Here is a 26837-nt window from a genome sequence, read left to right on the forward strand (position 1 = left end):
CTGGTGTGGCTGGAGGCATGTGGCAGGACGGGAGGCCAGGTGGCAGAGGGCCTGGTGAGCTGGCTGCAGGCTTTGGGAATAAATCCACAGGAAGGTTTTGAGTGGGGATCGACATCTGAATGATGTCGGTTTCAGAGACAGTTGTGGCTGCTGTGTAAGGATGGAAGGTAGTGGAAGCAGAGGGACGTGCAGTAGCCTAGGCGAGAACTGAACCGTGGCAGCGGAAGGGGTGCCAAGGGGATGGAAAAGGAAGGAAACGACAGTTTAAAGACTGTGGTCTTTGACTTGAGCAATCCATCTGCAAGTCCTGTTACTGTCTTCCTGTCCTGTTTAGAACACGACATTCCAGAGGTTTTACGATGGTTAAAATGCCCTGCACGACCTGTCCCTCCCTCCCTGCCATTCTCCCCTCCCCCACCAAAAGTCGGGGAATTCGTTGTTTTCAGTTCTCAGCAGTGTCAGAGCTCTGTCACCTTAGCCAAACACGTTTGTTGCCCCGTCATTCATCCGTCCTTAAATATTACCTCCTCCGAGGCCACCAGCCTCTGGCCCCATCGTTTCCATCAGAAAGGTCTGCATTCTGCTTGGTAGCACTCACCACAGTTTGTTACTAAAGAAACATACAAATATATAATTTTTGTTCCTTCCAGTCGAGGGTGAGTTGGGGGGGGAGGTTGTGCTTTACCTGCCTTTTCCCCTAGAGCCCACCCAGCACGGACACATAGTGTGGGCTCACGCACACTTGTTAGGTGATGGGCACTTGGGAGACCTTGGAAGATGTTGAGGTGTGGAGTCTGAAAATGGTTTCCACTTCTCAGGATGAGCTGTGCACTTGATTCTATTCCTTTTTTGAAGTGTCAGAGGACTAATAGCATCACTTATTTTTAAAAAGTAATATTACATCTGGGTGTCTGGAGAATGGCAGTCATTTAAATCCTTAACTGTACAGGAGCCTCGGGACAGGAAGCTCCTCACTCACACTGTGTCCCTGGTGCCCAGCATGGTGACAGTGAACTGGGACACGTTTGCTCATGTTAATTCATTCTTTCCCTCAAGGTTAATCTGAAGCGACCGTGTCCTTTCTGGGCAGAAGATGGCCATTGTTCCATAAAAGACTGCCATGTGGAGCCTTGTCCAGAGGTAATACAACCAGAGGCCTGTGCTGGGACAGGATCTACAGCTGGCTGACTCTTGTTTCACGCTTTCGTGAATCTGTGTCTTGTTTCATAGGCAAAGAAAATGCTACTGAAACCTTAAATTTCAAATCTAGTGTGTGAATGAAAAAGTGCATAAAGTGAGAAAATTTCAGGAATTAGGTCTTGGGTTGGTCTTCTTATAATAGGAAAAAAGGCCACACTGTTAGTGATGGAATGTTACATTTTCGATTTAGGTTTTTGGCATCTGGCATAATTAATTCTTTTTCATCAGAAATAAGTTATTAGCTATATATTTTCATTTCACTTTTTGCTTTTCTTACCTACCAGTCAGTCTAGTTTGTTTTCCTTAAAAATATGAAAAAAAAATCTGAACAAATGTCCTTCCTAATGAGAAACATTTGAAAAAGATACTATCTTCATTTCCCTTTAAGAATATAGTGCGTTTTTTAAGTTTTTAGTTTGAAATAATTTCAGACCTACAGAAAAGTTGCAATAGTACAAACAAGTCCCATAGACTTTTTATTCAGGTTCCCTAAATGTTAGTGTTTATCTCATTTGCTGTGTTTTGCTCTCTATATGTATATGTTTATTAGTATTGTATTCTAAACCACGTAGGTATAAGTTACCAGTATGATCCTTTACGCCTAAACATTTCAGTGTGTATTTCCTTAACAACAAGATTATTATCTTACCTAATCACAACATAATTAACAAAACTAGGAAATTAGCATTAATATAACACTGATGTCTTATCTATAGGCCTTAATCATGTATTGCCAACTGACTTAATAATGTGCGTTATAGAAAAGGAAAGTTTCCTATCCTAAAGCATTTGGAGAACTTGTCACCATGTCTCCTCAGTCTTCTTGTAACCTGGATAGTCCCTCAGGGGTTCTTTACTTCCAACGTCCTGAATTTTCCCTCCCTTCCTTCTTCCCTCCCTGCCTCTTTCCCTTCCAATCACCAGTTGTTTGTACGATACCCTTATTGTGGGTTTTTCTCATGTTTTCTAATTATTAGATTTGGGCCATGAACTTTTGGTGGGTATACCATACAAGTGATGTTGTGTCCCTGTGTCCTCCTCAAGGTGTCATAGTAGGAGTCACATGATGTCATCTTCATCACTTGGTTAAGATGGTATTTGCCAGATTTCTTCACTGTAAAATAGGAAAAAAATCTTTGAGACTGAAAATTTCCCATTTTTCATCTTACATTTACCATTATAGTTTTAGCATTCATTGATGATTCCTGCCTGAAATAATTATTTATGTGATGTTTGCCAAATAGTGATTTTCTTTCTTTTTTTTTTTAAAATATATCTTTATTGATTTCAGAGAGAGGAAAGGAGAGGGAGAGAGAGAGAGATAGAAACATCAATGATGAGAGAGTCATTGATCAAGCCCACAACCCGGGCATGTGCCCTGACCAGGAATCGAACCCCGATTGCCTGGATCCTAGTTCGATGCTCAACCGCTGAGCCATGCCTGGCTGGGCCAAATAGTGATTTTCTGATTCCATTTTTTCTACGTTTATTAGTTGGTATTCTACTGTAAGCAAGAGATTTTTCTTGTTTTCCATTTATTTATTTATTTATTTATTTAATAGTATGCTTATGTCAGTATGAACTCTAATTATTATTTTAATTAATATATTATTGGGGTTTTTTTGTTGTTAATCCTCACCTGAGGATATTTTTTCCACTGCTTTTTAGATAGAGTGGAAGGGAGGGAGGAGAGAAGGGGAGAGAGAGAGAGAAACAGAAACATCAATGTGAGAAAGACACATGGCCCAGCCAGGATGGCTCAGCAGTTGAGCATCAACCTAGGATCCAGGAGATCGAGGTTTGATTCCCAGTCAGAGCACACGCCCGGGTAGCAGGCTCAATCCCCAGCAGGGGGCGTGCAGGAGGCAGCTGATCAATGACTCTCTCTTCATTGATGTTTCTATCTCTCTCTCCCTCTCTCTGAAACCAATAAAGACATATTTAAAAAAACAGCCTTAAAAAAAAAGACACATGGATTGGTTGCCTCCTGCATGCACTCCTGCCCGGAGCCCGCGATCCAACCTGTGACCGAGGTACGTGCCCTTGAGTGGGAATGGAACCCAAGACCCTTCAGTCCACGGGCGACTCTCTAACCACTCAGCCAAACAGGCCAGGGCTATTATTTATTTTTTTAACAACTACTTTATTGAGACATAATTCATGTACCATAAAATTCATGCTTTCTAAAATGTACGATTTTGTGGTTTTAGTATACTCAAAGAATTGTGCAACCTTTACCATTGTCTAAATTATAAACGTTTTCACCACCCCAAAAAGAACCCCCTTCCCATTAGCTGCCACTCCCATTTCCCCGTCCCTCCTGCTGCTGGAAATCACTAATCCACTTTGTGTTTCTGTGCTTCTTACGGATGTTTCCTGTAAATAAAATCCTCCAGCACGTGGTCTTTTGTGACTGGCTGCTTTGCCTAGCGTAGCGTCTTCGGGGTTCATCCTATTGTGGCAGCGTGTATCGGGACTTCCTTCCTGCGGCCGAGTAACATCCATTGCATGGCGCACCTCATCTCTTTTACTCCTCAGCTGAGGAAAAAAGTTGAACCCACATGCAGTTCTTCCGTTGATAAACTCTAGGTTAATCATTTGGGCCAAAGAACTTACTCTTGCCATCGACATTAATCCAAAATTGCCTAAACTTTAAATGTCACTTTAGAGCAGAAATTAAAATTGAACATAACATATTTCAAATAATTTTGAAATTTTTAAAGCTCTGTTTCTGTGGTAAGAAAGTTTATGGAAGAAATGATTTCATTTTATATACCTAAAAATTATATAAACTGTTAAATACTGCATTGAGCATTTAAATTAGAGCTGATTTCGTGTATGTCATTCAGTTTCCTATCCTATGATTTACTGGTCTAAATTGGTGTAACTCTACCTTTTACCTTAAAGAGGTAGTATGATTATGGAATTTGAATGAATGTATATTTTCTCCTCATAGAATAAAATAGGCTTTCTATTAGAGCAAATAGCATTGTTAATTTGTGAAGAAATCTCAAAAAAGTGAAGATTGCTTTAAAACTTTTTGTTGTTGTTTTAAGAGTAAAGTTCCAGTCGGAATTAAAGCTGGGAGATCGAATAAGGTGAGTTGCTCTTCCTGAGTGTTTCTGCTTTACGTGGTGAAACTGACGTTTACTGCTCGCCAGCTGCTCGCCAGAGGTTGCAGAAGAGAGCAGCAGCATGGCTGGTTGGGAATGGGTACATTTTGCCTCCCTAATTCCTAATTCCTGCAGCATGCAGAGAGGTTGTACATTATTACAATTAAAATTGCAGAGTTCTGTTTTGGAACCTCTATAAGATCTAGAGTTTCTACGGTGAGGATGGCCTCCCCAGCAGGCGTTTTCTCGCGCGTTTGCAGTGTTTCAGCAGCCTGCCTCTCATACTCAGGATTAGGTTGGTCAGAGTAAACAAGTATCGAGATATTTGGAGCCTAGTACTTTTAAATGGAATGAAAATATTTCTTTATTAAAGATTACCCTTTCCTCTTCTGAGCGTGCCGTAATTTGCCGTCACTCACGTGATTTTAGATAACAGTACTCTTGCAGTTTTCCACTGTTGCGCATACACGGGAAGGTCCTCGTCTCCTCCCCCTCTGCTTCCTTATGATGCACCATCATTTCTCCATTTTCTTCTGGCGCTCTCCCTCGTCCGGTCTTTCGTTCACGTTCACCCTTTTATTTATTTTTGTTTCAGATCTCAAGTAGACAGACAAACAGTATAAAGACAGTTGGAATCCCTTCTGGACTCCTTCCCAACCCTGTTCTGTGTCCTCTCCCTCCCCAGAGCTAGACTCTTTCTGAAGTCCATGTGTATCCTTCTGTGACACTTTTCATTTTTATACTTTGTTTTATTGTACGTGTGCCCACAGTATAAATAGATTTTTTTCTATGAAATTTTTAAAAAATTTAAATAGTATATTTTTGTACTTCTTAAAATTAAAAACATTTTTTAGTCTGTATTTTTACAGAGTATTAAGCCTTTGAAATTTTGTCTCTGTTGATACATGTCAGTTTAGTTCATTTTAACAGCTGCATAATATTCAGTTGTATGATTATATCATGTGCTGTATCGATGGACATTTCAATTGCCTTTGGTTTTTTTGCTATTACAAACAGTGATGCCGTAGCATCTTTGTCTTTTGTCCCATTGTGCACACATGTAAGTTTCTCTGAGTCTGTAAGTAGAAATAAGGTTGCTGGGCCATGGGGGATGCCTATCTCAGCATCACAAGATAGTACCAGATGACTTTTGAAAGTGGTTGTACATTGTTTTTGTTTCTGCTTTTAAATGTTGCTCTGGATTTGGTTTCTGTAGTGGGACTGCTGGTTCAAGGGTTTACGCATTTTTACAGCTCTTAATAAATGTGGTCAAATTACATTCCCAAGAGGGTTTTCTCTGTTTACATCAGCAGCAGCTTCCTGATTGTTATGTTTTTATTGCCTTTGCTTAATTATTAGGTAGAAATTTGTGACTCATTTCATTTGTATTTCTTACCTATTTCAGTAATAGGACGTATCTATAGTTAGTGTATATCATCACTGCCAGATGAGCCTGAAATAAGGAGGAGAGGTGATGGTTATCACTAAAACTAGTTTATTATGAACTTCCTTTCAGTACTTGAAAGTGGCAAACAATACCAAAGAATTTGAAGATTGTGAGCAAGCTAGTAAACTGGGAGCAATTAACAGCACATTAAGGTAAGTTTTGTTTTAGTAGTATTAAAAAAATTCTATCATTTATATCAGAAATCTCCTGTTTTTCTTGTGATTTAAAAACATAAAAGTTGCAACTAATTTTTAAAAGGAAGAGGTTATTCTTTACCGTAAATTTCATGATAGCTTTGCTGCAGCTTCTCGGCTGATTTGTTTTTAAATTTCTGAATCATCATGAGTGCCTATTAAAAAGTGAACATTTAGAAGATTGCTCAGCTAGTGGGGTTTATGGGTCTGTTCTTCCTGATTATTAAGGGAAAAGGAACTTGAACCTCTCAGTCTTTTATAAATAGTAATTCAATTTATGTTACATTTTGAATGATAAAAGTTACTATTACATAACCATTAAATTTCCTAGATTTTTCTTTCTGTTGAGTTTTCCTCATTTGCTCTAAGTACAAACTTGCTTTTGAGGGCCAACATAAAAATCTGTAAGTAGTCTCAGATTATGCAGCATAAAATGATTGAACATATGTAGTGGAATAGTACAGAAATTCTTTTTAATTTTCCTGTCTGTTTAGATTTGTATTTATGTACTACAATTGTTATAGACTTAATAAAGTTAGCAATTTTATTTATCTTATTTATTGAGGAAGCATTTCAGTATAGAAAATTAGAAAGGGAAATACAATAAATACCCACATATCCTCCACTCCAGTGAATAAATGTTAACATTTTCTACCTCTTGAAACTGTTTTTTAAGAAAAGAGAAATATAAAAGATATTAAAATCCCCCATGTTCTAGCCCTCAATCGTGTTTTCTTTCCTTCTTTCTTAAAGGTAACTACTATCATGAATTTGGTGTGTGTCCAGTCCATATTTTGTTTTTACTACATATATGTATATAGTTTTGTGCATAGTTTTATTTTTCCTATATGTATTTAACATTCTGAAACTTTCTTTTTACACTGCACATTTTGCTTTCTAGATCTATCCATGTTAAACAGAGATTTGTCTCACTTTTCAACTGATGAATAGTTTTCATGATATAAATATACCACATTTTATTTATTTATTCCCCCTACTTGATGGACATTTAGTTTGTTTCAAATTTTTTACTTTTACAAACTGTGCTACTTGGAGCTTTCTTGATAATGTTGTGTGATGCACACTAAAAGGTAGTATCTGTGGAAGTTAATATTGATACCTGTTTTTCATGTACCTTGTTTTAACCATTCCTTCATGTAACCACTAGCTGAATTTGTGACACTATCTGATTAATAAAGAAGAGACCTCAGGATAGCTATTTTTGGTATGTGGGAATACGCTCCAGGCAACTGAGCCACCCAGCCAGGGCATAGGTTATCTATTTTTAATTACTAGAATACAATGTTAAAATTTTTAACTCCAGACTGGATAGCGTGGCTCAGTGGTTGAGCATTGACCTAGAGTCCAGGAGATCAGGGTTCAATTCCTGGTCAGGGCACGTGCCTGGGTTTCAGGCTCAATCCACAGTAGGGGCCGTGCAGGAGGCATCTGGTCAGTGACTCATCATTGATGTTTCTCTCTTTCTCTCTTCTTTTGCCTTCCTCTCTCTGAAATCAATAAAGATATATTTTTAAAAATTTCAACTCCAAACTAATCGTTTTCTTTTTTATTCCTCCTTCCCATAGTAATCAAAGCAAAGAGGCTTTCATCGACTGGGCGAGATACGATGACTCACAGGATCACTTCTGTGAGCTTGATGGTAATGAAATAAACTGTTGTAATTCCATTATTTTACTTAAACCTTTTTATAAGACATTGAAATCAATTACTGTATCAGCAGTTACAGCTGTAGCGCGCTGCACGTCACTGTGTGGATCTTTTGTTCACAATGGCATTTATTGAGAGCCTCTCTTCCAACCCTGTGCTAACTGCCTTAAGTACATTCCTCTCATCTCTACAGTTGCCTTATGAAATGTATATTATTTTATGTCTGAGGACAGTCTCAGAGAGCCCAAGTAACTTGCCCAAGATCACAGGATCTCACCCAGATCTGATTGAATCCAAGGCCTGTGATCTTTCCATTATGAAGTCTGTCTCCTGTGGGCTTCCAATTCAGGCCACTTAGCTGCAGGTCTGTGAACATACTATAAACATGTTAGCACTGGAGGTCTCAACAACCCTTCCAATATTAGGGAAGACTAATTACTTCCCCACAGCCCTCTTCCCAGATCTCCTGGAAAGGGACAAGTATAGGATGCTGCTGCTCTTAACAGAAGGTAATTGAGGTGACTCAGAATTTTTATCTATAGGAGAATATTCCCAAGAATTGTGTTAAGTAGGCTTAAATTAGTCATTAGGCCTCTCTCTTCACCTTTTACCTTAGTATTTTCGGTAGAGAAAAAGAACTTGGGGTTCAAGTAGGGTTGGTACAGACAGCAAACGTTCTTCTGAACGCTTGAAGCATCTGGAGTGGTCATTCTGCTTCCTGGCGGTTTTTAAAGACTCCTCAATTATGCTATCACTCCAGGCTGTGGTGGACCAGTTGACAGCGAGCTTCTTTAATCGCCTGGAAAATTGAGAAGATGCTGAGAGATGCAGTGTTATTGCCATGGTTCATATGGTTTCAGCAAGGAAATTTTTAAGAAATCTGAACAGTTTCTTTGGGTTATCTGGATATAATAATGGGCAATTAGTAAAATACCCCTATAAATGGTGCATAGAATTGTTAGCAGAGGTTTCATCGAAGCTGTGGTGCCCAGGTTGAGTGCACACTGCCGCTTACTCTTTCACCTGCCCTTTGCTTGTCATTTCGTTTATAGCTGAGAGTGTAGCACTTACAGTCACTGCTCTCCAGCTTCTCATTTCACCTATTTGATTAAAATAAAAAAATTTCAACAGTGCTTATTTAACAGGTTTTCAGATAAATCATTATGGTTTATTTGTCTTACAGGTATTTATTTAATAAAGAGTACTACTCAGGGACCACTCTCTATTATTAAGTGATGTGCTCATTCCTTGTCATCAGTATAAACAGTGTTAACTAATGTTTTAACATTAGCCTCCTGTAATACATAATAATTAGTAGCTTTTATATTTTATGTAGTTCTTAAACACGCACCATGCCCCTGGCTGGATGACCACTCTTCTTGGTAGTAACAGTCATGTGCATCCCAGTAATTTATATGTACGATTCAAACACTGTGAAGGTTGTTTCAAGTCACTGAGTTATTTCACTTTCTAAAATCATTGGACTAAAACAGAAATTCTGAAGAATACACCCAGTTCATTGGAACCCATCATACAGCCCTGTGCTCTGCTATTTAGTTCTGTCAGCATTTGAAAGGAAGAAGATCCCTACAGATCAAATAGTAGGTTTTTAAATAATTTAGCAGTTTAGGGTAAGCTGCTGTCCCTAACCCCTCTCAATTTTTTTTTTAATTGTCTTTATACGTGGCTTGCCTCTTTGCTTCAGCTTTCTGCTCAGATGTCACTTCATGAAAGCCTGCTGTCACTCCCTTGTGAAATGGTAACCACAGTCGCCTTCTGTCTCTGCGTGCAACCTGCTCACCCAGAGAACTACCTGGGAGTGCCTGGCCTGTTACCTAGTTAGTTCGTGTCTGTCTGATCCAACCACCCGAGGGCAAGGGCCTAGCCTTTTTGGTTCACAACTGTATCCCCAGTGCCTGGGAGTGGGGAGGGAGAGAGAGAGAGAGAGAGAGAGAGAGAGAGAGAGAGAGACATCGATGTGAGAGAGACACATTGACTGGTTGCCAACCTGCATCCCAGGTACATGCCCTTGACTGGGAATCGAACCCAAGATCCTTTGGTGCACAGGTTGATGCTCTACCACTGAGCAGCACTAGCCAGGGCTATTAAACAACTTTTGATTGAATTAAGGGACTACATGTTAAGAACCTTGAGAAAGTATGTTTTACCTAAGGTAATTATAAATTGATATAATTTATTTTGCTTCTGTGATTCTTCTGCTCTTATTTTTAAATCTTTATACTTTAATATCTGAATCTGGTTGTTTTTGTTGGCAAAAATGTTGATACTAATCCAGTCTGCACTTTCATAGATGGCCCTACATATGTGTGGGCTTACACGCACACACACACACTCTTTATACATGTGTACATAGATTTGTATGTCAGTATATATGTATATTTAATAATATTTAATAATATTTTTGAAGCTTATATACATAATTGAATTAATTTTGCAAATAAATTTACTCAAGAACAGATCAAAGAAATTAAAAATATATTATAAAAGCTAGTGAATTGGTAAACTTTTGTTGGAATTTTACTATATATAAAAGCCATACTTTTATTAACTTCATAATTTGAATCTTTGTTTTTAAATTAGAATTTTAAAAAATTTTATTTAGTTTTTAAGTCTTGAATCAATTTCTGACCTTGGGCAGTGTCTGTTCATCCATCTGTAAATTAACTGTTTCCAGTGCCTTGTAGAGTGGGGTAGCCAGATGTTAGGGCTAGAAATAGAGCCGATGTTCTCCAAATCAGGTTTCCATTGTCTTTAAGTTTGACACAACTCACTTAGTGGTGATAAGTTGTAGTTCTCTTTGTACTCTTCCTATATCATGAAAGTGCCAGGTAGTTCTTAGAAGGCATGGATCAGGTGCCATTTTCCCCTTATGATTATGGATTAGCTCAGTCTGTGGTCAGTGAGTGGTAATGAATGTTGGCTGACAGGAAAATACACTATCAGGTGATGAAAAGAAGAGAGACTAAATATTTTAATGACCATATTTGGCCACTACTTTTTTTTAAATATATCTTTATTGATTTCAGAGAGAGGAAGCAAGAGAGAGAGAAACATCAATGATGAGAAAGTCATTGATTGGCTGCCTCCTGCACGCCCCCAACTGGGGATCGAGCCCACAACCCGGGTATGTGCCCTGACCAGAAATCGAACCCCATCGCCTGGATCCTAGGTCGACACTCAACTGCTGAGCCATGCCCGCCGGGTTGGCCACTATTTTAAGTCAGGTGCTCACATACTATTAATTTAGTAGGTAGGAAGCCCATGAATAAAGGAATACGTCAGTGCCAACATATGGCACTTCAGCTTCTATGCATTATGACTATACATTTTTGAACAAATGTTATAATTTTTCTATGAGTATGAGAGCATGTGTTTCCCTTTCTGCCTAGAATGTGAGCCTCAGTAATAAATACCATTTTTCTTTATCTTGGGGCCCTCAGCGATCTCTATTAAAATGTATCCAAACAGTGGAGATCTAGTAAACGGTCATTTAGGTTTTAACATGGAAAATGGTTATTTAATTTTAAATATCTTAACAAGTTTTTGAAATTGTGCCTACTGTATTAGTTTGAGAGGGGAAAAAAACCACTTTAATATGTTAACATTGGTAAAAATAGTCACTTTTTTTTTAAACTAGACCATGTGTAAGCCTAGGAATGATCAAATTTGAATCACATTATTGAGCCATGTACATCATAAGTCAAAAGTGGAGAGTAACAGGATCTCTAGTTTGAATATAATACATGCTTACAAAATAAATGTTTCCAAGCATGTGTGTGGATAGGTATATACTTAGGGAAGAGAGAAAATAAATATTAAAACAAGTAGTGATTCTGCCAGGTCTTTTCAGTCCTGGTGGTAAACTGAAGACAGTGGATGCCTCTAGCAAGGCGAGGGCTCCGCATGACTTCAGAGGAGGGAGGAGTGTGCCCTCTTCCAACCAGGTTACCACAAATCCTGGGTCCAGTGCAGTCACAAGTCCAGCCACTCTGCCGGTTAAGTCAGAGGTTCCTTGAAAAGTGTAGCAGTTCTCTAACCTTGTGGTAGTCCTGTTGGCTTTGCGATGCTAAATTTGAGATAATTGTGAAATAGGGATGGTTTACGAATTGTTTCTTATTTAGATGAGAGGTCTCCAGCTGCCCAGTATGTGGACCTGCTGCTGAACCCAGAGCGTTACACTGGCTACAAAGGGCCATCTGCGTGGAGAGTGTGGAACAGCATCTACGAAGAAAACTGTTTCAAGTAACTAGAGGGGTAGGGGAGGGACGGCTGGATGGAGGGAAGGGGAGGGAAGAGAGTGTTTCTGTTGGAAAAAATCCTGTAACAAACTCACATTATTTTATGTTTGAGTTTTGTGGGGGTTTCTTTTTCAGGCCTCGATCTGTTTATCGTCCTCTAAATCCTCTGGCGCCCAGCCGAGGTGGGTTTTTTAATACATTTTCATGCTTTTAGAGATTGTTTACAAAATGCCTTTATAACTAAACTTAATTTGAGAAAGTTTTCAACTGTTTTATGTTTTAATAATTTGAATTATCAAAAGTATATTAAATGCCCATAGTTAAGTTTCAAGATTTCTACATGTTTTCATTGAGCACCTGGTATGTGCCAGGCCCTAAACTAGGAGCTTTATGTAAAATTAGTTAGAATATATGAGTAATCCATATACCGGCAGTTTCTTGGGAGCTTTTAAAATCCTGGATGCCAGGCCCTATCCCAGGCCAATTAAGTGGATTTCTGGGATTGGACCCAGGTGTTGGTAATCTTTACTCTCCAGGACTCTAGTATGCAGCGGTGTTTCTCAAATTTAGTGTGCCTACAGATCACCGAGGAGCCTTGTTAAAATACAGGTTCTGATTCTGTAGGTCTTGGGTAAGGCCCAAGCTTGTCACAGCTTCCCAGCGATGCCCAGGGTGCTGACTGTGCACCACACTTTGAGTCTCAAGATGCAGAGCAGTTTTGGGAAGTTAGGTTGTCTGAAGCACCACTCTGAACCCACACCGTCTGAGAAGGCAGCTACTTGCCATGTCCTGCTACTGAGCACATGATACGTGTCTTGCATAAAACTAAATTTTACATTTGATTTAAATGTAGTTGATTTAAACTGAAAAAGCAGTGTAAAATATTTTTGCAATTAAACAGAACTTTATTTTGGTAGGACTGCTTAAATTCTTGTTGTATTATAGTGCATGTACACTATATTATGGATATTAGAAAATATTTTATTAAAAAATTTTACTACAAAAAATTTTAAACTACATATGCGGCTGGCATTGTGTCTCTGTGGGACGGCATTGCTGTAGACAGTGGGAGGTACTCAGTATAAAACATCTCCTCATCTATTCTTACTTGGGAGGAGCCAACCCCTGGGAGCACCCTTGCCCTTGTCTTGCCATTCCAGTGTTTTCTTCATACCGGGGATGATATAAGAACTTGAACTTCCCGATCTAGGTTTATATCTTTGTGTACTTCTGAGAACCAGAGAGATTAGGAAGGTTGAGTGAATGGCCTGCTCTATCAGTGTGGCAAATATTCCTCCCCAAGTTCATTTTCACCCTGCCTGCAGAAGGATCATGGGGCAGGCACGCATGGCTCCTTACCCTTGTCTCTTGTACTTCACAACTTTTCTGTCTTCAACTTAAATGTTTTTATTTCACGAGATTTTCTAAAAATTAGAACAATACAAAATTTGCATAACATAAAAGGGGAATGCTCTCCACCCCGACCCCCACTGCCACCATACGTGGTTCGGAAGGTGTTCTTCCAGACTGTTCCTCTGTTTGATTGCTTTTTTTTCCCTTAAGGATTAGAATTTTACAAAACTTTTTAAAATTGATGTATAACTATATTAGTTTTAGGTATACAGCATAATGACTTGTTGCTTGTATCTATTGTGAAATGATCACCACAATGAGTCTAGTTAACATCCGTCACCACACAGTTACAAATTTGTTTTTTTCTTTTTTTCTTTTTTCAAATGTCTTTATTGATTTCAGAGAGAGGAAGGGGGAGAGAGAGAGAGAGAGAGAGAGGGAGAGAGGAGAGAGATACATCAGTGATGAGAGTCATTGATGAGAGTCATTGATCGGCTGTGTCCTGCAGCCCCCCTGGGGATCGAGCCCGCAACTCCGGGCATGCGCCTTGACCAGGAATCGAACCTGATCTCCTATATCATAGGTTGATGCTCAACCTCTGAGCCACGACGGCTGAGCAACAAATTTATTTTTCTTGTGGTGAGAACTTTTAAGACCTACTCTCTTGGCAACTTTCAAATATACAATACAGTGTTATTAACCGTAGTCACCATGCTGTGCATTATGTCCCAGGACTTACTTACTTTATAATTGGAGATCTGTTATAAGACCTCCTTCACCCATTTCACTCTCTTCCCCCCTGGCCTCTGGCAACCACCTATCTGTTCTCTGTATCTAAGAGTTTGGTGTTTTGGTTTTCTTTTGTTTTTAGATTCCACATATAACTGAGACCATAGTGTGTTTGTCTTTTTCTGACTTAGCATAATGCTCTTAAGGTCCATCCATGTTGCTGCAAATAGCAAGATTTCATTCTTTTTTGATGGCTGAATAATATGATCACTTACTTTTAAAGCAGAAAATATAATTGTTCATTTAATAAAACCATCAAGTCCTAAGAAATACTTCACTTCCATATTATGATAAGTCAGAGTCATGAGACTGTTGGGGAGGAGAGGAGGGAAGGAAAGTGCTCTATAGAAAAAAACAGGAGAAAAGGCGAAAAGAAGGAAAGAAAAATATGAAAGAGCGGGACAGAAGATTAGGTGAGAGAGAAGGGGCCCCGTGAAGCAATGAAACTGCTCCTGCTGGTGCTGACTGAGTGCTGTCTCCACTGACACTGCCAACCGCTGACTGGCAGCTCCAGTATCGTGACTGCTTCTTCCAGGCCATTCCTGAGCCAGGACTCTAGGCTTCCATGGCCAGCCCCCAACAGCGTTTGAACAGCAGAACCTTTCTGCAGATGTGAAATGCAGCGAGGGTTTCGCTGATTACAGTTTGGGAAGCACTTCTGTCAAGATGTGTATGTGCCAAGGAGCAGTAATTTAAGACAGAAGTATCCCGGCCTGAAACAGCAGTGCTCAGGAGGGTCCTGTGCCTGATGATTAGAGCAGTGGCTTTGTACAGTTGTTAATCTTTGAAACTAGTGGTCTTTATGATTATTTTTAGTTGCTTTCTCATTTATTGTATAAAACGTGAAAATCTTGTACTGTTTGGCCTATATTCTTAAGAAGTTTCATTTGCAGGATAACTACACACTGACCAAGGTTCATGGTATAATTAATAGTTTAACACACAGTTAGGCATAATCCTGTGTTAAAATTAATAGGATTAGAATCTGAGTTGTGTAACACATTTTCTAAAATCTTGTCTTTTATTTTCTCTTTCAGGAGAAGATGATGGTGAGTTAAACTCTTGTGTTTTAGTTTCAAGTAGAGGAAATGTTTTTAATGATCAAAATTTGTTTTTTCCTATAATTCCAAAGAAAGTGTTTATCTTATTTTTTCAGAACATAGCTACCAATGGATGGTGACAAAAATGAGTATTTTTTAATAATATAAAGTTACCCTATGTTAAAAAAAGTATAAAGGTCATTTTTGCTAAATGTTTAGTGTAGCAACCATGATCACATTCCAACTTCTCCACTTTCTGGTTATAATAATCTACTTGTTACACTCTGAAGAAACGGAAGTCAAGGTACTAGTTTGACCAGATAGTGTGTCTTGTGACTTATGTATTTTCTTACTGACTTTGAAACGTATAACCTCAGTCATCATTATGGTACTTAATCTGATGAGTAATACTAACTTATCAACAACAGTGGGTTACTCTGGGTTACTGACCATTGGTCTTAAGATGCCCCCAAACTGCCAAAATACCTATTTCAAATGAATAGTTATTTTAAACGGACATTCAGAGGCACTGTGATGTGCAGAAAGATGCATAACACGTGTCGCCTCCCCTAGGAGACGAGCGTTGTAGCAGGAAGGATAAGCTCTGTCCACAGTGATGAGAAGCACCGACCACTCAGGCATAGCTCAGACAGTTGGCCACAGCTCTGCAGAGGTGGAGACGCCGCACCTCACTGGAGTGATGCGGGAGAGCTTAGGCCCGCAGACCCGGGCAGTACGTGCTGTTTGGAGGAGACGGTGCGGACAAGGCTTTGACAAAGGGAAAACCAAGCATGTGCAGGGAGGCCTGTGGGCGGCAGGAAGGACTTTGTATGGGGTAGTTTAGGAAGACGGGTGGAGGCCACATTATTGAGAACCTTGGGAGCTAGACTTTCCTGTTAGCATGGGGGTTTTTTGAATAAAAAAGGGAGATGATGATGAATGATCCTTAGTAAGAGGATGTTGAGTGAATGAATCTGTAGGAAGATGGAGTTTTGCAAAGTGTGTAGAGTCTCAGGAGGCACAATAATTTCCCACCATCTAATTTATCCCTTAGATTCTTACTCAGCTCACCTGTGTTGAGAATTTTTTATCATGCTTTTCTTAATTAAAATAAAGTAAGGATAGGGAACTTTGGAAGTGCATTCACTCTTTCAATCTTTATTGGCTGCCGTTTTGTTTTCAGTGAACAGCAGTGCTGGTCTAGAAATAGTTCTTTAGCAACAGTGCTCAGAGAAGTCAGGGCCCTCTGTGTTTTAGTCAGTAGCTTTTCTGAAGAATATCTTGAAAATAAAGGAATTAAAAAAATTATCCCTTGAAATTTAGTAGTCTTAGAAAATTGAGTACATATACCTACCTTTACTGAATCAGGAAAAATAGAATAATAATTAGATTTTTGTCTTAATTATAATCCACTATTTTCTTCTGGAATTTTAAAAGAGTGCTATAGTTATCATCAAGAGCATTTAAAATTGTTAAACTCTCCTCCCATACCCTTGGTTGTTTATGCATTCTAATGAATAAGATTTAGATAATATTTTGACTGAAATATTTTCTCAAAAATTTTACTAGTCAAAATATCATTTATAAGAACATTCTTTCAATACTTAATTCTTTTTGGGCTTTATTTTCTAGAACCATGTGCCTATTTTTTTACTTCACATGAAACTGGATATTTCTTAATCTCTCATATTTTATAGACTTAATTTATTATAATAACTGTTTAAGTTATTTTAACCCAGTTCTATATGTGTGTGTTTTTTTAAAGGAGAATCATTCTACACGTGGCTAGAAGGTAAACTATGTCTGCGTTTTAAACTTATTGGGTTCTTGTAAGAAATGTATTGATTTACTTAATATATTTTTTTAAGTTTTAGGATTCATTGCCTAGACAACTAATTTTGACTGTGTTTGAAAGAAAATAACATGTTTTAGATAATTACATTTTGGGATGCAATTATTTGAAATTTTTGAGGCCAAAATCCCGCATGATGGAAATACGCAGGGCAGATACTGTCAGCAGGCTCCCCAGTCCTCCTGCCACTCTGTGTGCTGCTCGCCCAGACACAGTTCCGATGAGCCGCAAGCAGACCTGGGTCAGAGCACACCTTCCTTTTGGAAGGAAGTGTTTTTATATATGAAGCTGAGGGAAGGTAGATTTGAGTTCAGGAGGGTTATGCACACTCACACATGTTACTATAAGCTGAGCTTGTCTAGCCAAAGGGTGAAGCAGTGTAGATCCCAATACACTAGAAGCTTTTGCATTCTTATATTTTCTAATATTGAAAATACTGGAAATGTAAAATGTTACTAATGGAAAGCTGAAACATTCTAGGATTTTAACAACTGGATATATTATGCTTTTAAAAAATTTACCAAATTGCCATTAATTTATGAAACCAAAAGTTAAAATATATTAATGAAAGATGAGTGAGTTGAGTGATGGCGGGAAATTGGTATTTCATAGCTGTAACCTGACAGGAATGCTGCAGAGTTAAACTAAGTGGTTAGTTCTGTTTTATCTTTGTCTTTAATGAACTATGTGCATATATTGGCTGTGGTTAAGGTGACCATTATTAATGTGCAAATACTGCTAGGAATTATATTGGTAAGTGGCCTATGTGCAAGAAGATGCTTAGCTCTGTTTAGTTAGTTTTATTCTAAAGATACAAATTGCGAAAAGTAATACTTCAGTTACAAGAGGTGGGCAGAGATTCTGAATATTGATAATGGAGGATGGGAATGACATTTATGGGCAGTATGGGATTCTGGGGTATGCTGTAGCCACCGCTCTTGTAGGATCTGAGTGATGGGAATCCCTGAGTGTTGATACGTGGTTGTGGAGAGCACTCTTATTTGTAGACAACTGACTCACATTTTCTGAGATTCAGTTTCCTCATCTGAGACACGAAAGTGGCAATAGCCATCCAACTGTGAGTGTAGATGCCTGTAAAACTTCCTCTGAAAACCACCAAGCATTGTCCACATGCCAAGTAACAGTAGCTCTCACCCTTTTGTGCAAGGAAAAATTATATCAGTGTCCTATAATCAATCCAGTTGCTGAAAATGAATTTGAATGAACTGAAACCAAAAAAAAAGAGGAGAACCACTTTTGAATGGGGTAGTGATTTGCTCTGTATTGTTAGGAGTAGAAGTTGCTGGAACTTTCCTTTTTACTTAAGCATGTGACTGAAGGTGTCTGCTCGGCTGCAGCAGACTGCAAGCAGGAGGCGCTGCCCAGAGCTGCCTCTGTGTGTGTGTGCTGGTTTATCTTTTACTATAACCATTTTGCTTGAAGTTACCTGATTTTCACACGTATGGAAGTATATTTCTACTCCTCCCTCCTCACTTATCCCCCACCTCCACTTAGGGCCTTTGCAAATTAGAATCTCCACCTAGGTTTTCAGTCTCATTTTGGGCCTAAACAACTTCACAAGCTTTGCTTTGCCTGCTTTCCCTTCTCTAGTCTTCAGACATTTTCCTGGGTGTAAGTCAGTGCTGGTTAGAGGTGGGTGGGAAGGAAAAGAGTGAACGAACTTCAAACCTGCCCATTTTGCCACCTGATAACAGACTCGATTAGAAGTTTTACTAGAGAAATTATTACCTAATGTTTTCTTTTTTTTTTTTTTTTTTTTTTTTAATCTTACCCGAGGATATTTTTTTTCCATTGCTTTTCAGAGAGAGTGGAAGAGAGAGAGAGAGAAACACTAATGTGAGAGAGACACATTGATTGGTTGCCTCCTGCATGCGTGCCAAACAGGGCTGGGGTCAAGCCTGCAACCGAGGTACGTGACCTTGGCCAGAATTGAACCTTCAGTCCACGGGTTCACGCTCTAACCACTGAGCAAAACTGGCTAGGGCCTTACCTAATGTTTTACCAAATTAATTTAGATAGTATCTCTTCTAACCATAAACATTCCAAATTGGCTATATACTTTTAGGAGGAAGCTACAAAATAGAATTTTAAAAATATGTTTTTATTGATTTTTTTTTGAGAGAGAGAGAGGGAGAGAGAAACATGGATTGGCTGAGTGTTGCACACCCCCTACAGGGTATCAACCCTCTAAACCTGGGCATTTGCCCCCACTGAGAACTGGTGACCTCTTGGTGCATGGGACCAATTGAGCCACACTGGCCAGGGCTACAAAATAGAATTTAATTTCTACATTTGGTCTCTATCCATGACAATGGGAATATTCTAGCAAAAATTCTGAATTAGGGAATGAGATTTCAGAAGACTTATTTTTTCCTATTAGAAGCTACTTTCTTCAGGACCATCTATGATAGAACATAGAGTAAACTGAAGATCTAAGCAATCTTGAAAAGATGCAAAGCGAGCCAGACACATATACCCTGACATTTTAAAAAATCCCTCTGCACAGAAATGTGGTTGCTGCTTAGTTTCCACTGTTGAAGCTGATTTTCCCCATGGGGGGGGGGAGCAAAAATGACAAAAACAAACAAAACCTGATGGGGGTCAGGGAGGAAAAAGTCAGTTGTTGTACATCCAGTGGGTTCTTACAGTTTACTTTTTTCATTTTTATTTATTTTTAAGTTCTTCTATACAGGATGTTTTCTTAAAAAATATTAAATATAACATTTACCATTTTAACCATTTTTAAATTTACATATAGTGGCATTAAGTACATTCACAATGCATATTACTCTTATAATAAGGTAAATCTTTTAAAATGGAGCAGGGGTGGGATAGGATGGTGGGATTTTCTTGACCTTCCTTTTGAGCAGAAGCCTGTGTGGCTTTGAGGCCACAGGAAATAATTTTCCCATCATATCCCTGAGCTCCACCTGATGTGGTTCTACTCACACAGAAAACCGTTTTCCCAGCTTTGGCTCCTGACAAGTGGAACATACAGTTAGCATATTAGAGAATTCCCGGGCGGGGGTTAACCAGACATGCTAAAGGGCCTGGGGGAGGGGAGAGACCAGACTTAGTCTCTTCTTCCTCCCTTACCAGGTAGGTTCAAAGAAAGCCTCTGGAGGGAAGGGAGAAAGGAGAAACAGCTGTTGTTAAGCCAAAGCAGGACTTTATCATCACATTTGCTTTGGTTTAGCCTAAACCGTGAAGATCTGTGCTGTTGCCTCCTGGGGAACGTGGGAACATGCCAAGTGCATCCACAGGGCTTGAGCCTCCAGCAGCCCAGCACTTTCTGTCTTGTTCTGCATTGTTCTGCATTCAGTTATTATTCAGGCCACTCTGTTTGAGAGGATCTTGATTCAATTATTTCATACTATTCCTTGACTTAGTCTTAATGTCCTTGAATCTTAACTTTAAAAATAAACCGTCAGTATTTCTGTTATCTAAATGATGTGACATCTTTTTGAATATTTTTCTGGATAGGGTTATGTCTGGAGAAAAGAGTCTTCTACAAGCTTATATCGGGACTTCATGCCAGTATCAACTTACATCTGTGCTCAAATTATCTTTTGGAAGGTAATCGGGTTTTTATGTAGAAACGTGCCCTCTATTAGTGTGGAAGTTGTTGGGGGGTAATACTGATTCTGTATTTTAAAAAATCCTGTCTACTAAAACTATACCCTGTATTGCTCTTTCTCTTTAGAAACCTGGGGCAAACCTAGCTGGGGACCTAATATAAAAGAATTTAAACGCCGCTTTGACCCTGTGGAAACCAAGGGAGAAGGCCCAAGGAGGCTAAAGAACCTGTACTTCTTGTACTTAATTGAGCTGCGCGCTTTACTGAAGGTGGCCCCATACTTCGAGCGCTCAATTGTGGATCTTTACACTGGAAACGTGGAAGACGATGCAGACACAAAAACCCTCCTGCTGGATATCTTCCAGGACACAAAGTAAGAGTCGGATCAGGGCTCTGAAACCCTCTGCTCTGGGTTTTCACGAGGAAGCGCTTGAAATACAATAGAAACTGGCTTCTGAAAGTTAATTAGAAAAAGGGAGAGTTAGAGCTGAGAAGAGAATGGTCAGTAGAACAGCAGTATTTGAAATTTCTTCCAAAAACATTAAGCGAAAATCATCTATAACATCACTGCACTTTCACACTTGAGAACAGGCTATATGTTGAATATAACTTTACATTTTATGTAGCATCAAAGTGTAATGGTACTTTAATGCTTTTTCTTCCAGTTGCTGTCTAAGGTCGGATGATGTCCTGTTAGCACATCAGTAGACCCCTAAGGGACATTGCTAGCCTTGCCTTAATATAACCCATAAAAATGCTGGGCCTGAAACTTGAGTTTACTGCTGTTAAAATAAACATGGAGCAATGTCAGAGTGAGAAATGCTGAAAGTAAATTATGCCTTAAATTTTAAAAGATACTTTAAAATATTAATAGAGTGATGTACATTTTTCACATAAATGGTTTTTAGTTAATTTTTAGATTATTTTTATCATAATTTTTTTAGAACATTACGAGCTCATACATTACAAAGGTATCTTTATCTTGCTTTAGTCTTTTTTGAATAGTTTTTATGTGAACTGTTGGCCACCTTCCTTTTACTTAACCTTCCGTATGACTAAATAATGAATTTTAAATACCTATAGGGATAGAAAGTTCTACCAGAGCTCAAGTACATTAAGTGAAAATCATCTATAACATCACCGCACTTTCACACTTGAGAATAGGCTATATGTTGAATATAACTTAAATTTTTTATCTGCAACTTACAACATTGTCCTTTCATCAGGTCCTTTCCCATGCACTTTGATGAGAAATCCATGTTCGCAGGTGACAAAAAGGGGGCCAAATCGTTAAAGGTAAGAAGTTCTTGATCAGGGAGGGACAGGCTGGGGAGCAGTTTACTGGTGGTGCTTTAATCCTGTTCTCCTGAGCTCTTCTCTCCCAGTTCTTGGTGGAGTTGGTCAGGTTGGATTTACTATAAATGATACAATAAGCCCCTTCTCCACACTTCCTTCTCTGTTCCTTTTACCAGCTGCTTAGCAAGTCCTCAGCCATCACTGGGACTGAGTATGGCACCTTTGTAAACGTCTTTAAGGAGTTTTCTTACTTTAATTTAAAATCACAGTGTGTGTTGTTGTTTTGATTCATCCTTCAAAAATCATGAGCTGTAATCCACTTTGAAGACAATAAATAGTGTATTTTTCTAAAGTGTATTTTATGGAATGTTACCGTTTATGAAACATGTTTGTCCTTATGGACTAACATAAAAGGCAAAAGTTACCTGTGAACCTGTGATATCAGAAGGAGACTATTTTAGGGACATTATGACACTTTATGTGAGGAGGTCTTTTGTTTCCTTTGCCTACAGTGAATACAGTTAGGAAAACACTGTGCCCTTGAAATGTTGTGAAACTGTTTGAAATAGGCTGGCAGATCGTCTTCTAGTTCAGCTCCACAGTCTTGTACATGCAGCACCAACATCCAGAGAGCTCCAAAAACCGAAACCTGTTTCTTGTGTTTGGTGTAAATTAGTTAGCAAAACTTGTCCTGAACTGATGTAAGAATATTCATAGTCTTCTTTAAAAAATTTCTGCTTTGTGTAAATATTCTTGTGTGTTTGTATAAATATTCTTACAGACACATTAATGTATTTGATTACAGGGTGTTGCCACACACTCTGGTGGAGTGTTTCATAATAAATAGTACTGTGTTTCAAAAGTCTGAAAAATGCTGAATTCTGAAACACATTTGGCCCCAAGAAATTTTAGATGTGGATATGCTACATGAGCTAATACATTAGCATTGAGTGGTTCTCCATTGTGAGAGTTTCTCGATATTTCTGAAATGAAATGTTTTAGCCACAGCTCTATTTTAGTTTTGGAAGTTTGTTTTGTCTTATGGTTGTTTTAGAGGTGTATTGCTGTTGTAGTATTTAATATAATGTTAATTCATTTTTGTAATGCTTCCTATTTCCTAAGTGTTTATATAAATATTATACTTTTGATCTTCTGAACACCCTTGTGTTATAATAGAGACTGACCTTAGCTGAGGAAGGCGAGGCTGAAACTTTTGTTAACTATTTTTCAAAGGCATGTAAAGTAGAACTCAGATCCATTTCCTCATCTGCTCCAAAGAACATGAACTGCATGAGAATGGAGAGCAAAGGAGTTTTTGTGTCCTATTTATATTGTCTTTCTTTCAGCCAAGGTACTGGTTCCTCAGACCTTGAGGTGGCCAGAGTTTTCAGACTACAGGTTTCCAGTGTCATGCAATAAGATGTTCACCTCAGAACAGGAAAATGATTTTTATTTCCAAGTTTGCCATTGAAAAGATAAGGAAACTTTCTCTTAGCTAGTGTGATCCTCGTTAACATGAGGCTGACCTTAGCTGTGGAAACATGCCCAGGAGCGCACAGGGGGAGTCTCGCTGTGTGGGAATCTGTTACCCCAGAACCCAGGGCCTTTCCTGAGCAGCTGCCCTAGTGGGTGTGGGGCCGTGAGACCCCTGTTCAGCCTGCGCTCATCGTACGGGGGAGCACCTGGCACAAGCAATGCAGTGCCACGGAGAGAGGTGGGGATTAGCATTGTTCTAGGCCAGCTTCCTGATTTCCACTCGCACAAAGCAGCACGCCAGAGATAACTGAGGCATGACGTGACTGTTTACCTCTGCCGCACGCACACACTGAATGGAGGCGCCCACGAAGCTCCTTGAAAGTAAAAACCGTGTGTTATTTACTTTCTTGTCCCTATAGTGCATATCTGTGCTTCGCATAGAGTTGCCCTTCAGTGAAGTTTGATGAACGAATGCATGGAATGAATTTTATAAATTTTCATTAATGTTTTATGCTACATAGTTCAAATAATTTCCTTCTTCATTGTTGAAAAACAAGTCAGTCACTAATAAACTTCAAAACTTTTATTTCTTATAATTCAGACAAACGTACTTTCATTTTAAATGTCTAATTAGAATACACATATTTCCTGCATGTTAGGAGGAATTCCGGTTACATTTCAAGAATATCTCTCGTATAATGGACTGCGTTGGATGTGACAAATGCCGACTGTGGGGAAAACTGCAGGTTTGTGTGTGGCCTTCTGTTTTGAAACTATTACTAACCTTAAATTATCCCACTGAGGAGCTGACACTTTTTATTAAGATGCCCTCGCTGTTCATTGCATTAGAGACCCAGAGGGTGGTTTTCTGTAGTATTACTGAAGACAGCATTAAGCTGTGGGGTATATGTGTGTGTGCAAGGGTGTTTTCCTGTTACTCTGTGTTGATGACTGGCTGTTTCTACTAACACAATCTCAGATTCCTTTCTGAAGTCGGTGGTTATAAATAGGGCATATTACTATTTTATATACCTATCTAAAATGTAAACTTTATTAGTTTATCTAATATCGAAAGACTTAATTATGAAATTTTGGTCACTGAATTTGTTTCAGTGATGAAAAGAAGGCCACCTGGTCACAGAATTGGAAAGTTCTGCCAAGCAGCTCACTCCCCTGCGTAGTCTATAAAAAGGATGGGTAGTTTCGTTGCTTTTTCACCAAGATGACAAGTCAGAAAATCAGGGGACAGAATTATTTTAATGGAGGCTACACAGAAATCAGATTTTTTTTTTTTCTCTAGTGCTGTAAGTAAGTATTAAGTGTAGGTGTGACTAATAATTTTTAAGCTTTGAGTTGCCAGGAGCTGTGAAGTGTGCTTTTACCATGACATGTTGAGCATTGTAACCCTACTGTGATATTTCCTAGGTTAGGAGGCATTTTAGTGGCTGAGAACAGTAGGATATGTGTTAACTCTTCAGCTGAGATCAGTGTATCATGTGCACATCTGTGAGGAAGTAGAAACTGTATTTTGTGTAGTTGAATAAAATGACAAAGTTCCGTTCATGGGCATTTCTTACTCATCCCAGTAACTGAGTTTTTCTTTAGGCCTTTGTAGTGATTATGATATGAATTGATTGTAAGTTTCTCTCTTTTCTTTAGACTCAGGGTTTAGGAACTGCGCTGAAGATACTGTTCTCTGAAAAGGAAATCCAGAAGCTTCCAGAGAACAGCCCCTCAAAAGGCTTCCAGCTCACTCGACAGGAAATCGTTGCTCTTGTAAATGCTTTTGGGAGGTAAGAACTGACCGGTTTCTCTGCTGCTTTCAGCCAGCCACCTGCAAGGTCATCTCTGCCAAGGTAGTTTGTTTTGTGGACAAAGAAATTTTTATCATGTGCTATCATGCCTGTACTCACAAGCTCACAGCATTTCTGTGTTTGCCAGTGGCTCCCAGCTGGCCTCAGTTGTGTGGGGAAGGTGTCCTCCCCTAACAGTATCCCCGTTAGCTGACCATCACTGTTCAAGAACAGTGGCAGCTGCAAGGACTTGGCTGAGAGGCAGTGAGAGAGAGGAAACCTTTCAGCTGCTCTTTCTTTTTTTTAAATCCTCACCTGAGGATATTCTTGTTGATTTTTAGAGAGAAGGGAAGGTGGGTGGGGGTGGGGGAGAGAAACATCTATTGGTTGCCTTCCGTACAAGCCCTGACTGGGATCAAACCCCCAACCCTGCATATGGGACGACGCTCCAGCCAACTGAGCCACACGGGCCATGGCAGCTCTTATTTCTTAACCTGAAGAGCATTTTTCTCTTGCTGTTCTTACCCCCTGTTTCTGTATGCAGATTACATGTATTTTGCTTTTTGTTTATATCACAGATGGTTCCAAAATTAACTTGAGTTTGCCTGCAGAGATACATGCAGTGCCAGCCAGCTAAGGAATATAAGACAATATTCTCAGAGAGAGTAACCTAAGTGGCCCGGGAAAAGTGCAGAAAAGTCAAGTCAAAGAACAATTTTTTTAAAATAGGGAATCAAGTGATAGAGATTATTTCTTATATTTTCTTAACATACGTTTTTAAGTTAAAAAGAGGGAGTTAAATTAAAAATAAGTTACTTGCCCCTTCCCCACCTTAATAGCAAAGATTTCACCTTGTTGCCTCCCTATATTTAAAGATGACTGGGTAAGCAGAGGTTTCAAACAGGATAGACACAGAATGTCTACCCGTAATTGGCATTTTATGAAAAATTCAGTCCACCCACTTAACGAGGCCTCTAGTAAGATAAAACAGGAGAAACTGAATTAAATTTAAATTATTTAAAATGCAATTTAAATGAAAAAGATTTTAAACAATTTAAACGTTTTAAATCCAAATAAAATTACCTTGAGAAAGAATATTAACAGCCACCTTCACGCAGTAGTTCCACCTGAGAGCCTGGTGTTACCTGTGTTGTTCTCTAGAGGGCGCTGGCCTCAGCCAGGGCTGCTGGCGTCCTGGAGCCCGGGCCTGCTCTCCAGCTGCCTGCCTGCTCTGCACAGTGAAGCGGACAAAACCTTTCTCACAGCCCACGTGAGGGTAAAACGAGGTTACATGTGACAGCACCTCTGAAACCGAAGGCTGCTGCCAGAAGCTGTGGCCGTGCGGGTGGCAGTGAGGGTGACTCACAGTCACCACTCGGTGGTTAGTGCTCTTAGATTTTTTTGTAGCCAAGACATGAGAAACCTGTCTTCTCTTAGGGATGAAGACACACATTTTTATTGTTTCCTTCATATAGATTCTATACATTCCTTCTCCCTTAATGGAGTTTTTCTTAATTATTCATGGGATCTGTTAACGTCATTATATGTTCCACCTAATTATCATACAATTGAAATAAATGATTTGGGCTGTACTGACGCACAAAATTGCTAACTTTGGGGAGTTTATGCATTAGTCCTCCTTAAGTGAATTGGTAATTTTTTTGACAACCTGTTAATACTTTTTCATACCTGTTTAACACCTCAGTTAGGGCGCCCGGCACAGCATCGCCCTGTCAGAGGATGCTACTGGGCAGAGACA

At 39.2% G+C, this 26837-nt stretch overlaps 1 protein-coding gene across 1 annotated transcript in view; it reads left to right on the forward strand.

Annotated features, from left to right (window-relative positions):
* ERO1B (endoplasmic reticulum oxidoreductase 1 beta) overlaps positions 1-26837 on the forward strand; it is a 44147-nt gene that overhangs the window by 13179 nt on the left and 4131 nt on the right. The window contains exons 3-15 of the mRNA XM_087828937.1: positions 1057-1140; positions 4257-4298; positions 5830-5912; positions 7541-7614; positions 11765-11885; positions 12017-12063; positions 15061-15072; positions 16829-16855; positions 20420-20512; positions 20640-20886; positions 21740-21809; positions 23945-24031; positions 24945-25078. Of these exons, the coding sequence (XP_087685063.1) occupies positions 1057-1140; positions 4257-4298; positions 5830-5912; positions 7541-7614; positions 11765-11885; positions 12017-12063; positions 15061-15072; positions 16829-16855; positions 20420-20512; positions 20640-20886; positions 21740-21809; positions 23945-24031; positions 24945-25078 (1121 nt within the window). The remainder of the gene's footprint in view (positions 1-1056; positions 1141-4256; positions 4299-5829; positions 5913-7540; positions 7615-11764; positions 11886-12016; positions 12064-15060; positions 15073-16828; positions 16856-20419; positions 20513-20639; positions 20887-21739; positions 21810-23944; positions 24032-24944; positions 25079-26837) is intronic.

Source organism: Miniopterus natalensis, chromosome 21, assembly GCF_054644295.1.
Source record: "Miniopterus natalensis isolate mMinNat1 chromosome 21, mMinNat1.hap1, whole genome shotgun sequence".
NCBI classification, from domain to species: domain Eukaryota; kingdom Metazoa; phylum Chordata; class Mammalia; order Chiroptera; family Miniopteridae; genus Miniopterus; species Miniopterus natalensis.